The 16,170-nt window shown below is 33.6% G+C and overlaps 1 protein-coding gene across 11 annotated transcripts in view; it reads left to right on the top strand.

Moving 5' to 3' along the window:
- JHY (junctional cadherin complex regulator) overlaps positions 1-16,170 on the top strand; it is a 117,821-nt gene that overhangs the window by 76,258 nt on the left and 25,393 nt on the right. For 8 of the 11 annotated variants that reach the window (XM_074215305.1, XM_074215303.1, XM_074215310.1 and 5 more), the window contains 3 exons: positions 1,160-1,264; positions 8,739-9,415; positions 11,373-11,664. In XM_074215305.1, coding sequence (XP_074071406.1) covers positions 1,160-1,264; positions 8,739-9,415; positions 11,373-11,664 — 1,074 coding nt within the window. Of the gene's footprint in view, positions 1-1,159; positions 1,265-8,738; positions 9,416-11,372; positions 11,665-16,170 lie in introns of those variants that run through there. The other 3 variants (XM_074215311.1, XM_074215309.1, XR_012474180.1) reach the window with 3 other exon arrangements.

Below are 16,170 nucleotides of genomic sequence, written 5' to 3' on the forward strand. Positions count from 1 at the left end.
ACCCATGTGTAATCTTTAATATAATTGGTACTTACACTGGTAGCATGAGTTGTCCATGAGTACGGAAGTAAATTAGGATATAAGCTGCTGGGTGACCCCAATAAAATTTGGAGTGCTTTACCATCTCTGCCTCCCTGTCTCATTCACTGCAAGCTGAGAACAGTTCTCTGCTAGTCAGAGAATTCAAGTAATGGGTGCACCGTACATATATTTATAAATATGTGCATATATATATATATATATATATATATATATATATGTAAAATGCCAGGCAATAGGAACTCAAAAGAAGAAAACAAAGCTATAAATATATATAAATAAGTAAATTTATAAGATAATTTGAGTAGTAAGAAACTATTAAAATAGGAATGGAAATCAGAGAAGACTCCAGAAAAGAACCTGAATCTTGCAGGAAGATAGGGCTTCTGAAAAACAGAGATGAGGAAATTTCATTTATGGGGGAAAGCTTGTGCAAAATATCAAGGTGCTCTTAGAGCTTGGAGAATAGTGAGTAATGTAGTTTGACTAAAACAAAGAGCAATAGTGTGAAATCAGACTGAAAAAGGTAGGCTGGAGCTAGAAAGGGTGGTAAATACCAGATTGAAGTTTTTGTTTTATACTGTTAAACAATGAAGAGTCACTGGTGGGGTTTTTTGGTTTGTTTTTTGTTTTTATTTTTGCAAGGCAATAGGGTTAAGTGATTTGCCCAGGGTCACATAGCTAAGTAAGTATTAGGTGTCTAAGATCAGATTTGAATTCGGGTCTTCCCTGACTCCAGGGTGATGCTCTATCCACTCAAACCATCTAGCTGCCTCCTATTGTTTATAGTTGTGGCAGTTATTTGGGAGAGGACTAATGACAGCAGGAGGGTGATGCTCTATCCACTCAAACCATCTAGCTGCCTCCTATTGTTTATGGTTGTGGCAGTTATTTGGGAGAGGACTAATGACAGCAGGAGGGTGATGTCTCACTTAGCACAATATTTCACAAAGAGTAAGTGCTTAATGAATTCTTATTGATTGGTTGACTGAATAAACTAAACAAGTGAAAATAGAAATTTACCCTATAGATTGTCTTTTTAGAATACATAGACTTGATTCCTGTAACCTCAAAGAATAAAATGAATAGTTAACATATTGTATATGTTTTACCCTCTCAGATCTCCAGTACTGTTGTGCCTGACACTAAACCTAAGAGCAATGAGGAGGGTGAAAATCCTGCTGTAGACCCTGAGGACAAATGGCATCAGGGAGTCCGACTACAGGTTACTTGTTCTATAGAATTTAAATGTTTCAGAAGTCAACATTGAATATAAAAAATATTCTTGAAACCAAATAACTGCTTGTCTAAAAGAAAATCAGTGATCCATTTTTTAAGAATATATTTCTAAAGACCTAGGAGTGTAGTATATGTTCTGGAACATTCTCTGACTACAAACCCCCAACCACAATCAAAAAGCTCTTTTCAATTTGTGGTAGGATTGCATTTTTGAATGATTAAACCATTCTCTCCCTCTCCCCAATCCCACCATACATAAATCCAAACATTTAAAAGTTGTCTCTCCGACGTTTTATTCTAGACCTGGGATTTCATCAGTATAGGATGTTTCTAATGTGGAAACTCCCTCCATGGATACACAGCAGTAATTTATAGTACTCTAGAGAGTTTTGTAGAGACTGAAAGATTAAGTGACTTGCCCATGGTCATGCAACTAGAATTTATCTCATGCCTAGATTAATATTTCTTCAGCTGTTTAAAAATAAGATCACTATTATGAACATTGATAATTCAAAGCATCCTTTTTTAAACTCAGATTTCTACTGAACTTGACAATCGTTAAAAGTTTCAGTAAGTGATTTCTTCTTAAATTGATATATTAAAGCATCATTTGGTGACCAAGTTTGATCATTAATGAGGAGAGAAAACACTTTTGAAATAACCCAGAAAATAGAATCTTTTGTAATAGAAAGCCATTATGAAGTAGTAGATAAAAGTGTTAGAAATAGAACACCTGAATTTGAATCCCACCTCTGATTGTTACTAGATAATTGACTATGGTCATTATTAATTTCTTTCAGCCTCACTTTCCTTATATATAAAATGGAGATTATAATTGCACCAATTATGAAGGGTTGTTGAAAGGATCAATTAAAATAACATGTTGAATATATTGCACACCTTTGTTCTATATATAAATGTATATTATTATTATGTTTGACAGCATTATCATTCCAGTAAAATAACAAATTATTGACTATTGTCATATCATAACTAGTCTATTTTAAGCTCCTTATAATAAAAATGCACTGAAAATAGTCACAATGAGGACTTTGGAATGAAGGAAGACATAACAGCATATCTGTTCAGCCCCTTTCCCACCCTCAATGTCTAGAACTTTTTACCTGTTTACTTAAACTATACATATACATGCAAGATTGTTATGTTTTGCATTGTTCACAAGTTTACTAATTCTATAATTAAATAAAATAACAGGAACCTCAGTCAAAGGATAAAATAACTCAACTAGTCGCACTAACTTATTCAAGCAACTAGTAAATAGCTGACTGAGGCCAGATTAGTATTCAGATTATTTGAGTATGGGTTTTGATACAAGGTTTAGCATTTTTGCCCTATACCACCCAACGGGCTCTATTTATGTATATGTGTGTGTGTGTGTGTGTGTGTGTGTGTGTGTGTGTGTGTGTGTGTGTATATATATATATATATACATATATTATTTATATATATATTCATAAAGAATCATTTCTAGATTGAGGGAAATAACAAGATAGACTTGAAGGGTTGTTGGAAGGATCAATTGAAATAACATGTTGAATATATTGCAAACCTTTGTTCCTTATATAAATGTACATTATTATTGTTATTATTATCATTATTACATGTTTGACAGCATTCTCATTCCAGTAAAATAACAAATTACTGACTATTGTCATTTCATAACTAGTCTATTTTAAGCTCCTTATAATAAAGGGATTAAGATAGACTTCTTGTAGAAAGAGACAACCTCATAATCTTGAATTCAAATTTGGCCTCACATACTTCCTAGCTAGGCAAGTCACTTAACTCTGTTGCCTCAGTCTCTTCATCTGTAAAATGAGCTAGAGAAGGAAATAATAAATCTCATCCAGTAACTTTGCTAAGTAAACATCAAAAAGGGGTTGCAAAGAGTCAGAGATGCCCGAAATGACCAAAGAGCAAATTCACAATCTTTAAACTTGAGTTCTACATAGCTGCTTAGATATTCCTATAGCCTAGGTAACAACCATATCATTTAACCTCAAACAGCTCCAATAATTCAATATCACCTCTAAGATCAAATACAAACTATTGTTGCTATAGCAGGCCCTCCACAACCTGGTTGGCTCCAGTTTATCTGTTTAGACTTGTTACACTTTATTTTTCATGTATTCTGTGATACAGCCAAAATTTTAGAACTGTTCTTCACACATAACATTCCTTTTCCTAGCTTGATGCTCTTACACAAGCTATCCCCAGAGGTCAAAATGCTCTCCTGCTTCATCTCTACCTTATCTCTGCCTCTGCAACTTCAAACCTCAGGGAAATAGGTATCTTCATAAGTAACTCTAAGACAAGTTAAAATAAGATGAAATGCACAGTAAAAGTAAAACATTGCTTTGGGAGATCAAGGATGAAGGATGTCTTATAACTGGGAATAATGCAAATAGATAAGAATGCTTTTAAGCATTCAGCAAGCATTTATTAAATGCCTACTATGTACAAGCATTTGGAAATGCAGAGAAACAGTCCCTGCCTCTGAGAAGTCTGGGAATGTAGGTTGAGGAAATATTGTGAATGGCACACTAAAGAGTTGGCATTTTATTCACTGGGCAAAGGGGAGTCACTAAAGGGTTTCTGAAGTGGAATTGTTATAATCAGATCTATTTATTAGAAGGATTACTTTGGCATTGTTATAAAGTTAGAGGAGATGAAAGTCTAAGAAGCTATTTCAGAATTCCTACAAAGATGTATCAAAGACTTGAGAGAGCACATTCTTCTTAGCAGATGAAAGATTCTATCTAGGAAAAGAGAAACTATAAATAGAAAACAGTTTTAATATGAGAAAACTGCATGATTTCCATTCTAAAACACATCTCGAGTGGCTTAACAAGGGAATAATGTCATAATCCTTTTACTGGACTATTCACTGAGGGATCTCAAAGTTCTTTAAAAATATTCAAAATAATTTCTTTAGGATATTTTAATTAGCTTTTCATCAATTAATTAGATTCCCTTCACCATTTATAGATGAGCTTCTTCTCTCCCTTTATGGTTTGCTTCATAACTGAATCAAAAGATATAGTTAATAATATACTCTAAAATGTCCTGGAATTATAAAATGAGAATTGTAAAACAAACTTAAAGTGGCAATATTTTATTATTAATTTAATATTAATTCAAAATTTGGAATAAAAAAAGAGAAACTGAAGAGTGGCTAGGTGACACAGTGGATAGAGCACCGGCCCTGATGTCAGGAGTACCTGAGTTCAAATCGAGCTTCAGACACTTAATAATAATTACCTAGCTTTGTGACCTTGGGCAAGCAACTTAACACCATTTGCCTTGCAAAAACCTAAAAACAAAAACAAAAAGAGAAACTGACCCAGACCTCATTTTATAGTCAGTCCTTAACTGATTACATTAACTAACTATTAATGATAGGATTCTGACAATCGAATCAGAACCATAGAATATTAAGAACATCTTTCTGTTTTAAGGCAAGTGAAATTTTTGCTTTATTGTGCATTCAGTCTACTGAGTAATCCAAATTTGGAACTAATAAGAAAGAAACAACTAGGTACTATTTCTTAAAAAATTGAGGGAAATTTTTCCTTGGACAGCACACACCATCACACATTGATATAAACACCAATCTCCTTCCCACTCACCTCCATGTCCCCAAAAATAATCTTACTGACAAATTATCATCTTGGCACTAGGACACAGGATTCCCCATTGTTAAAGCTCTTGCCAAAATGTCCTGCCCTTGCCTTGTGTTAGAAGTTAATACCTACCAACATTAAGCCGTTAGTTCTGAGTGCATGTAGTATGTAGTGACTGTAAGTGTTGATAACAAAAGAACCCTAGTGAGACTGGAATGAAATGGAGTATTTCAATGCTGATGGAGATTAAATGGCCTGAGACTGGCTTTGTATATTAACTTCAGGAAACCCAGTCTTGCCACCTAAAGAGTGACACCTGATGCCTTAATTGTAAGGTAATAAATCTTCAGTAACCCTGTATCTCAAGTAGGCTACTTGGAAGATGTTTAAAATCTCAACAGGTCCCTAACCTGATTCATTTCTATAACCTGAAATACCTTCTTAAGGTACTTATTATTTGTATGATCCAAAGTGATTAACACTTGTGGCTATTGAAGTTTCATAAAATGTTGAGTCCTTGTCCTCTGTTGACCTAACACCCTGTGAAGAGTCTTATTGTAATCTCTATTGTAGTTAGAATAGTGGTAATAACAGGATTTAAATCAAGTGGTAACACAGGATCTCAGATCTGATACTTGGCTATTTTTTTTTCTTTCAATAGATCTGTTATCTTTGTGTTTTGGGAGGTAATGGGTATTGGAAACAAGATGTTAAGAAATATAGAGTTGAATGGCTCTAGCATAGGAAATTCTGTTTTTTTCTCCTTATAATATTAAAGTTCTGAATTAAAGGATCAAACAGCTATTGAAAAGGAACACATTATTAGCATTACAGAGTAGTCATCTATAGGGATTTTAAAATAATTTTCTTCTAGATGGATGGATTTTTGTTACAGAGAAATGTCCACTTGAAATAGATAATTCTCTCGCACATGTACTTACCTATCCTAACCAATTTAAATGTATTGAGGGAGGGACTATAGAATATGTAAGCCTTTCTTTTGGGGGTATTGCAAATAAAAAAAAATGTTTGATTAATTTGATCTGAGCTAGACTGATAAAAAGCTCAGATTCCAGAACTTGTAAATTAGTACTTTTCCCCTCATTTTTTATCACATTGACATTTTATAGATATGACTGATTGAACAGTAATAATTCCACTTTAAACCTTATTATGAGATTTGTTAACCATAATTTTCTTAGTCTAAAAATAAAATAAGAAAGTTAGTTTTATAAATAAGTTTTATTCTTTAAGATCTTAGCCATGGATGGTTGGCATCCTTACAAATGCCAACACTAATACAAAATTTGGGGGCATTTTATACAGAAAGAACAAAGAATTTTAAAACTGAGTCCAGAAACCAATGAGATTTCACATAGATGACATAGTTCTACAATATGATTCTCTCATAACTTATAATATTTGCTTCAAATTCCTATTGATAAGAATCCCACTTAATCTGGAGAGGAAATGTTTACAAAAAGCCATAGGATTGCTCTCTCCTCATCTAGGATGCCTCTTATCTTGGAGTTTGTTGATCTAGGTAAAAGAATTTATTGGTGCTATCACTGAGCTGACCAGATAGTATTGATACAGGCCAAGTCAACATTTTAGATACAGGAGACAGGCCTTGACAGAGCATATTGACATTTTTTTCACTGAGACAACATTCAGATGTATAACTATTAGAGGCTGAGACTAATTTTTTATCAGAATTATAGAATTAAAGATTATCTGACTTAGATCTTATTATACATAAAAATAATATTCACTATTACATAAACACAGAAGACAAGCAACATTACCAGAGTTTCCTTAATCATGAAGCCTGTATTTGGAGCCAGGAGTATTGGCTTTAATGCTTAGCTATATAACTGTAAGGAAGTTAATTTCTCATAGGATCATAGATTTAGATCTGGAAAGGACCTAAGAAACCCAGACACAGAAGTTAAGTAACTTGCACTGGAATCCTTCTTGTTCATTCTTTAAGTTGTATCCAACTTTATAGAACCTCACAGACTTTTGTTCATGGAATTTTCTTGGCAGATATTCTGGAGTGGTTTGTCACTTCCTTCTCCAGTGTGTGGGAATGAAATTTCTCCAATGAAAATGATGCAAATAAGGTTTAAGTGACTAGCCCACTTTCACACAGCTAGTTAATGCCTGAGGCCACATTTGAACTTGTATCTTCCTGACTCTCCGGGCCTGGCACTCTAAGCCTTAAGTGGCTGAGGAAAAATATGAACCCAGATTTTTCTGACTCTGGTTGAAAAGTTCTTCCCACTCCTGGATGCAACCTCACAGTTTACATATGAACAAAATGGAGATATTTTCCCTACCTGTCTCACAAGGTTGTAAAGAAAATACTCTGTAGACTGAAAATTTATATATAAACATGACTTATCACATAATAATTTAGAGAAAAACCATTTTTCCTCAATAGCAGATTTCCCCCCTGAATTACCTAAATAATTATCCCAGTTCTCCAAACATCCTACATAACATTTAGACTACAAAGCTATTTTTACATGTATTTTAGGGTAAAGGGAAATATATTACATTAATCTATACAGGCATGTTATGGTTTTCCTGTACTCATATAATCATTTTTTCCAAAGTCCTTTCAACAGAGGTATTTTTTAAAGCAAACATATGCTTTATTCATTAGAATTTTTTTTTTTAGGTTTTTTGCAAGGCAAATGGGGTTAAATGGCTTGCTCAAGGCCACACAGCTAGGTAATTATTAAGTGTCTGAGACCAGATTTGAACCCGGGTACTCCTGACTCCAGGGCCGGTGCTTTATCCACTGTGCCACCTAGCTGCCCCTAGAAAACATTTCTATGTAGTTAGTACTTTATGACTATATATCTGTTATACTAGGAACCCAGAGTATATTTTGTTTTTATAAGACTGTGAAAAAAAATAAAGATTGATCAGAAACTGAAATATTCCCCCCAAATGTTTGTCTAATTCCCCCCCAAATGTTTGTCTAAGTATGGACTCTGTTAAGGAGTAGAAGTAAACATCCCTTATGGTTTCATGGATGACCCATCACTACACAGTTCCTTTTATATTTCCTCTGAATGAAATTGAATTTGTTTCATCTGGTGAAGAGGCCATTTACATCTTGTGACCTGGACAGACACGAATATCTAATAATCTGAACAGGTTGGCCAATCCATCAGAATTTTATTCATTTTTAAAATTCACTGTTTATTCTTATTGTACAGCTTGTTAATGACATGGCTACTTTTTTGTTTGTTCTCATAGTTTGCTTTATTCATTTTTTTGTTTTATAATATAGCACATCTACCAATACTTACTGGTTTCCTCTGATCTTCCAGTGTTCTTCCTTTTCTCCTAAATATGAAAATTGACAGCAAAAACTAGTGCAATCATTCTCTCTGATCATAGAACACAACCTTACTGCATAAGGAGGGGAAAGTCCTCCTCTAATGTCATTAACTATATATTTTTACTAGAACTAGAAGACCCTTTTCAAAATTTCTGGTAACCTCCTTGAGAATATCAACCTTCAGTATAAGGAAAAATTAAAGTATATGAAAAGAAAATAATGATAAAGCATATGAGACTAGTCTTGTGGAAAACATTATTTCATTTGGGGATTCCAAGGCCCTAAAAGTTTCTCTCTCTCTCTCTCTCTCTCTCTCTCTCTCTCTCTCTCTCTCTCTCTCTCTCTAGATCTCATTATATTCTTCAAAATCTGGGACCATTAGTATGGAATTCCTTTTTATAACCCTGGAAGTAATATTCCTTCAATTTTATTTACACTAATTGCAAATATCTTTTTTATAGGATTACCAAGAACAATGGTCACAATCCGAAAGAACAAAATTCACCCAAGTGTCTAGACAACTACCTTCTGAAACAACTGATGGCAGGCCAGCTTCAAGAAGAAAAGGCATACGTAAAATTCGAAGACAATATAAACTTGGGAGTGGGCCCATATCACCAAACTCACATATTAAGCCCAATGTACCTAAAAAGCTAGATGTAAGTCAAAGTAACCAGAATTCTATGCCCAGAGAACAGTATAAACAGATTAAATCAGATGGTCCTTCACTAAATCTTGAGCATACTATAAATTTGAATAAGCCTGTCACCCATTTACAAGATTTGAATGCTTTTAGACCCCAACATTATAAAGAAGCACCTGGTAACTTTAGTTTATCTAAAAAACTTTTTAATAAACCCACTTATAAAAAACCTGCTGGATTTAATACCTTATTGCATATTAATGAAGAAAGAGGACATCAGAGTTTCCAAGAAAGTAGTTCTTTGATTTACAGGTTCAATCTGCAACCTGATTGGGACTTCAGCTACATTAATAGATCATCTAAGAAACACCAGAAAGGCTCTAAATCCACTTCTAATATGGATAATCAAGGATCATTTGAAAATAAAACTTCAACTCAGAGACAACGGACACAGACATATTCAGAAGCAAGCTATAGTAACTTAGATATGCTATGGTAAGAAATCCATTTTATCAAAGAACTATCAGAGATTGGTGTCTAGAAAAGGAAAAGGAATTTAGTTTTAAGGAAAATGAGGTAGGGAATATTCACATTGTCTGTCAGAGGACATTAAAGAGCACAAGAGGATGTAAAGGGAAAGGCTAGTATATTTAGAATTACTTTGGCTCCTGCTTTCCTTCTCCCCTCTCCCTTGGGAAAAAAAATCTACCTTTAAGATATTCCTTCTCCTCATTTTACATGTCTTCTCTATTTCTACCACCAGAACAAAATAAGAAGTTGAGGGGTGGGGCTTAGAACTCATTACAAACTAGAAATTGATAATGAAGGAAGAAAGCAATGTCTTTACCAAAAACAAACTAACCCTTAAAGGATATTTCTGAAGATTGAACCAATCAACAATTATCTGTGTGCTTTGAGAGAGGCTGCATTTGTGACCTTAATGGAAAATGCATTGGTCTTTGAGTCAGGAAAACCTGGATAAAAGCCTATCTCTGATACATACTAGCTCAATGACCATGGGCAAATCATGTAGATACTCAGTGTTTTAGACAGCTTTCTAAGATTGTAAATTAGTTACTAATGTACATTAGTAGAGGATGTATCCATGCTTCTTCCCCACAGGTCAGGAACAAAACTCAAATTTTATTAGGCATTTTAGGAAATTATAAAAGAAGTAGAAGACATAATCCCTGCCACAGAAGATCTTATCATCTATTTAGAGTGACAAAATTTGTATGAATTAATTAAAGAATAATTAAGAATTAAACTCTATAGCACTACTTATAAATGTAATAATGGAGGTTCTGAGAAGAAAAGGATCATTGTAGGATATTATAACTGAAGGAGGCTTCCTGGTGGAGGTAGGTTTTAGACTTAAAGGTTTTAGATGGAGAAGACAAATAATTATCCCTTCCCCTAAAGTTTCTTCTTCATTAGTTGTTGAGGATATTTCATGAATGTTCCACCAGATTTGGAATGAGAACATCTAGGTTTGAATCAGGTGTGTGACCTCAGATAAGTCATTTAACTTACATGAAGGTTGAACAAGCTGTCCTTTTAAGTCTCTTCCAGCTCTCAACTGTTTTCCTGCTATATATGCCCTTTAATAGGTGTTCCTATTATTCTGTCATTGTACAACCAAGTACAATGTAAGGCAAAATTATTTTTTTGTATTAAATACAGAAATAGTCAACTGCATGCTTAGTTTTGTTGAATATTTTACTCTGTTGCATCTCTTTTTATAGTTAAAAAACCCAAAATTTGTGAGTAAAGGGGATTGAACATAATTTTCTGTGAACTAGTAAGAAAAAACTCTCCAAGGTTACTTATAAACTAGCAAGACAAAAAAATAATTCTGTAAGGTATTCACATGAATTACCTAAAATATATTTGCCCTATAGAGAGTATGAAAAAGAACATTGAATTTATAGTAAAAATAACTGACTTCAATTCCAGCTTTCTTAAATTGCTGCCTGTGTGACCTTTTGAAGTTTTTAATCTCTCTGGCTCTCAGTTTCCTCACATGTAAGAATCCTATAACCCTATAATTTACTTAGCCCAGTTATAAAAATGTATTTCCATTAGAAAGAAACACTTCTGTCTTCAGTATCTTAATTTTCATCCTCTTGGAGGAAAGGAAATAAGCTAAAAGGTCTCTTAAGAACCTCTCTATTCTATGAGTATGTAAATTAGTATTTTCTCCGTACCTAAAGGAATATAGTTAATAATAACCATTTAAAAAATCTATTGACATTCTTTGTTTTTACATCTCCTAAATTTCCCAGAGTTAATTTGGGTGACAAAGAATTTTTAAAATCATTTGAGTTTAACAGAACTTTATACTTATATATGCATAAACACATGTCATCTTCCTGTTTGGGGGAATAAACCTATTGATTTTAGGAATCAGTATTTTGTTAACTGAGAATCTTACTAATTTTATTCTATGAAGGAAATTCTGTCCTTCATCTGAAAGTCAGCCAGCCAGGGTTTCTCCAGATACTCAGCTTACCCATATAATGGAGCAGCATCAGCAAGCCTTAATGCAGCTGACCGAAGTACAACCCAGTGAAGTGACCTCCAATACAGTGTTTCCATCAATAGTCTCAAGAGTAGACAGCGAATCCCAACTCAATACAGAAAAAAGCCAGAGGAGTCAGACAACACTGAGCCGTTGTAATTCTGAAGGCTACCTATTACAACTGGAGAAGCAGAAAAAGCATAAGGACAGAGTTGCCAGTAAGGTAAGAATGTTTTCCTTTCAAAAAAAGACTATCATATTTCTAAACTTCTTTTAGATTTTTAATGATATACAAAGTATATGGACTGTAATTATAGAATGTACAGCTGGCTTAAGATCTTTCAAGACTTATGGATTCCATGAATTAAAATAAGGGCCTCAATAATGCTGAATCCTTCCTCCCTTAGGAATCATACAAATCAGGAATTGCTCTTGGAAAAAAAATTATTTTGAACTCTATTCTGCTTAGTCCTTTTAATTTAAGACTCTCAAAGCTTAACTTCATTTTTAAAAAAACTGAAATTCCTGTTTCCCAGGGGAAAAAAATCACATAGATAAATATACCCAAGGTGCTTCACATGTTACCAAGAGAATAGTACATCTTTTTATTTTTAACAAAAAACTGCCTCTTGTCAAAATAAAAATTATCCATTTATATCTTGGCTATTTTTTCTCTTTGATTTTAAAGACCATAGTCCCTTCTCTGATACTCAGAAGTACTGTTTACCAATTAAGCTATTCCAGGGGCTAAAACGATTTAGAATAAAGATATTTGTATAGGACAGCAGGTAGCCACAGACCAGATGGAGTGACTCATTATCCATGACATGCCCATTTGTTAGTCAGATCAAATCTTTTGGTTTCCAAGGGAATTAAACTGAACTATATTAAAAGTTACAAGATTTATAAAAATAATAAGCCTTAACCATCATTCCTGTCCTCCAGGAAGAAGTTCTGTGGTCACTAGTTTAGGAATTCTCATCATTTATACTAGAATCATTAACATAAAAGAGATGATAAAATAGTATAAAAATATCCATCTGTGGATAACATACAAACATTTAATAAATTTTCTGGAAGCCCTAAAGCAGCCTGTTTTAAGCTGAAGTCATTACTCATATATTTGTTGTAGCAGGCAATCTATGTACTGCTGCTTGACTGCATTTAAGAAGGCATTATTTGGATTAGATTTGGCAATTGCAGTGCAAATTTCTTTCATTTACTGTTCCCCAGTGTTTGCAGCAGTGTTAACTTTCTCACACTTACACATCTGAAGAATTTCCTGGAGAATTACACTGCTGTATCCCCACAGCAGGGCACAACTTTTCAAAGTTAAACCAAGTTCTTACAAAGCACCCAGTGTCACTTTCAATTCAGACATACTTTGTCCCAAATCTACAGTTGAAAAGAGTTTTGATTAATCACTGGCAGTCAAAAGATCATGCTTTGTCAAACTTTCCATTACTATTCTCCACAAAGGTGAATAATCAAGTGCACAATTTAAAGAATAAATGTATGATATTGCAATATTGATACATTATACCAGATTCAGTTCATATTAGTGGCTGCTGCTTACTCAGAGTCATACAGTAGCACATCCTGAAAATAACTTGTTTAGAGTAGGGTTTCTTCTACCTAATTTTATGGTTTCTGAATAATAGTAAAAATTCTTAGAGCCATGTGCCACAATTAGAAACATTTATGGGCATGTAACTGCAAAGAAGACATAAAAAAAACTTGAAATTTTCCTTTCAATATGAAAAGGCAATAAAGAGCTTTTATTGGCAGGATTTTAAAATTAGCTTTGCTTTAAAAACCAACTAAGGCAGCTGGAGTCAAACTTGAGTAAATTCAGACACAGGACTTTCATTTCAACCACCTGGAACACACTTCAACTCACTTCTGGTTCATCATTTGAAAATTAAATCTTTGATATAAATAACACATTATTGAATGGTAACTAATACTTGATGGAAATCCATTTTCACACCATATTTTCCCTCAACATTATCTAAGACTAGAATTTCAGCTTTCTTTCTTTAAAAATGAGATTTTTTTTTCCTCCAATTGGTATTGCGATATCTATGGTGGAAGGAGAAAAGAATAATTCTCCAAACTTACAATGTCTCTTATGTGAGTGGTCAGTGAATGATCAAAACTTAAACTATGTAAAAAAGTTCATATGTAAACTTCAAGACATTAACCTCTTCATTCTCTTCAATTTCAGAAATTTTGTATTTGTTACTCAGACTAGGTTGTTTTATTTTCTTTTTTCAACTTTCTAGTGATTGGATCACAATTTGGTGACAATTCCAAACAATAATAAGGTAGTGAGAAATGTGAAATGGAATGGATTCTAAGTAGATCAATTTGGTTACAAAATAGAGTGCATAAAAGAGAAGTAAGAATGAAAAGGTATGGTAGAGCCAGATTGTAAAAACATTAAATGCAAATACACAAAAGTGAAAGGCAATCTAGAAGAAAAACAAAAGAATAATAATTTTAAGAGAAACTAAGATCATTCTGTAAGCAAAACATACTGATCTCAAAGACAACCTAAGGATCGTAGATTTTTCCAAAATAACATGAAATAACAGGAAATCTTAACACCAGAATGAGGGAAGTGATAGAAGAGAATTATCTAGAACTTCTGAACCTAGAAAATGAAATTTCATTGAAAGAATTCACTGATCATCTCCAACAAAAAAAAATATCCAAGGCTGCAAACTCTTAAGATATCTAGTGGTTAAATTTAACAATTCAATTCAGAAACAAGTTCACAATCCATCAGGAAAAAGACTTTCAAATACAAAGGAAAGAATATTCTAATAATGTAAGACTATCTTGCACCCGCTGTAAAATTTAGGAGGGAATGGAATAATGTGTACTAAAGAGCACTAGAGCTCAGGATGTGGCCTAAGTTAATCTATGCTACAAATCTGAGCTTGACCATAGAGGAAAAAAGATGAAAATTCAATAATAAAGAATAGTTTGAAACATTTCAGATGTTTAAATGTTCAGTTCTTCAGAAATAATATTATTTATTTATTTCTTGAACACAACAGAAATACAGGAATGGTGAATTAATGAAGCAGGCAAGGGCAGCAACTAACACAGAGGATTAACAGAGACTCTAGTAAGAGACTTGTTTCTAAATGAACACAAGGAGATGGGGGTGAAAGCAGAAATCTGGGAGAAAGAGCAGTGAGTGAGGGAACTGGCACCATTGTGACAAAACTGATAATGTTCTGTCCACAGGTAAATGCTTCTTTTGTGGGAATATATTACGACAGAGAAAGATTCATGCAAAGGGATGGGGAAAGGCAGAAGGAAATAATGAGGAGAATATGATGTGACAGAGTCAAATCAAGTGTTAGCTGTGTGGGAAAGATGACCTCTGGAGTCCCAGAAGGAAAGGCTTTAGAGGGATGGGAGTTGAAAAGGTGATGGAAGAAGGCCCTAGTTTGGAAATGGAAGGGAATTCTGTTGATGGGTAATGGTCCTATGGAGAAATAGTGATGGGCAATGAAGTGAGTTGAAGACCTTATATTGGATGAGGCTTGGGGAATTTGAAACTTGAAGAGTCTATTTGTTCTAAATTGAGAGTGGGGGTGTTGAAACCTCTGGAGACAACTGGCATGTGCATTTTTGAAGCATGTGTAATAGGAGGGAAAGGTAAACAGGAAGGTCTATATCATTGGTGGGTTACAAATTCAGAGAGGCAGTAGGGGAGGAATTCCACCATAAGACATGGTTCTTTCTAACAGCTGCAATAATTGGCATTTTCTGGGAATGAGGGACACAGGCAAAGTAAATCCTTGCAGCTCTACCAGACTGGCAGAAAAATGCCTAGGGACCACCCTCAAATAAATATTTTAGAAGCTTTTGATTACATGAAGAACACAGAGAAAGGAGAAAGGCCAGTCTTTGGTGGCAATATTTTTATAATACTCTCCTCACTTTCTTCCACAACTTAATTTCTCATTTATCTTATAATGCTCCCTACAATGGGCCTTCATGGTTTTTTGCCTTTTGGGAAAGGCGGGAGAGGAAGAGGGGGAATGATATAGATTTATGCTTAAATATCTAAAACAATTAGAAATATTGACTATATATATAAAATATATTTTACAGAAAATGTATGTGGCTTAAATTCAAGAAATATATTTTAATCAGGAAAAATATAGGAAGCATGAATCAGAGAATGAGAGTTTAGAATGCAAAGAAAGAGAATATAATGAAGATTGAGAGAAATTCTTTCTGGAAAGGCACAAAAATGAAATTTTAAAAATTTATGAATAGGGGATAGTTTGGGGGGAGAGAGGAAATGAAATCTACTTGACTAAGAGGAAAAAAGAGGGGGGGAAATATATAATCAGAAAAAATAGGAGAAAAAGGAACTAATAAAAATAAAGGAAAGGAGTAAGAAAGACATTTGTATGAAAAGAAGAGAGTAGGAACAAGAACATCTTTTTTTAAAAAAAGATTTTTAAAAAACATGTTTACAGTAGAAGAAATGGGAAATTATATCTTAATTTTAGAAATAGATGGAAGAAAATATAAACTCAGGTTTTATAACTTTAAATGTGACTGAATTAAACAGTCCAATAGAACAAAAAAAAGTGACAAATTGGGTAGAAAAACAAAACCCTAAAATCTGTTGAAACACATTTTTTAAAAAGAGACATACAAAAATTAAAAAATTAAAAAAATAATTAAATTAAAATTA

This window comes from Macrotis lagotis, chromosome 1 (genome assembly GCF_037893015.1).
Source record: "Macrotis lagotis isolate mMagLag1 chromosome 1, bilby.v1.9.chrom.fasta, whole genome shotgun sequence".
Taxonomy (NCBI): Eukaryota; Metazoa; Chordata; class Mammalia; order Peramelemorphia; family Peramelidae; genus Macrotis; species Macrotis lagotis.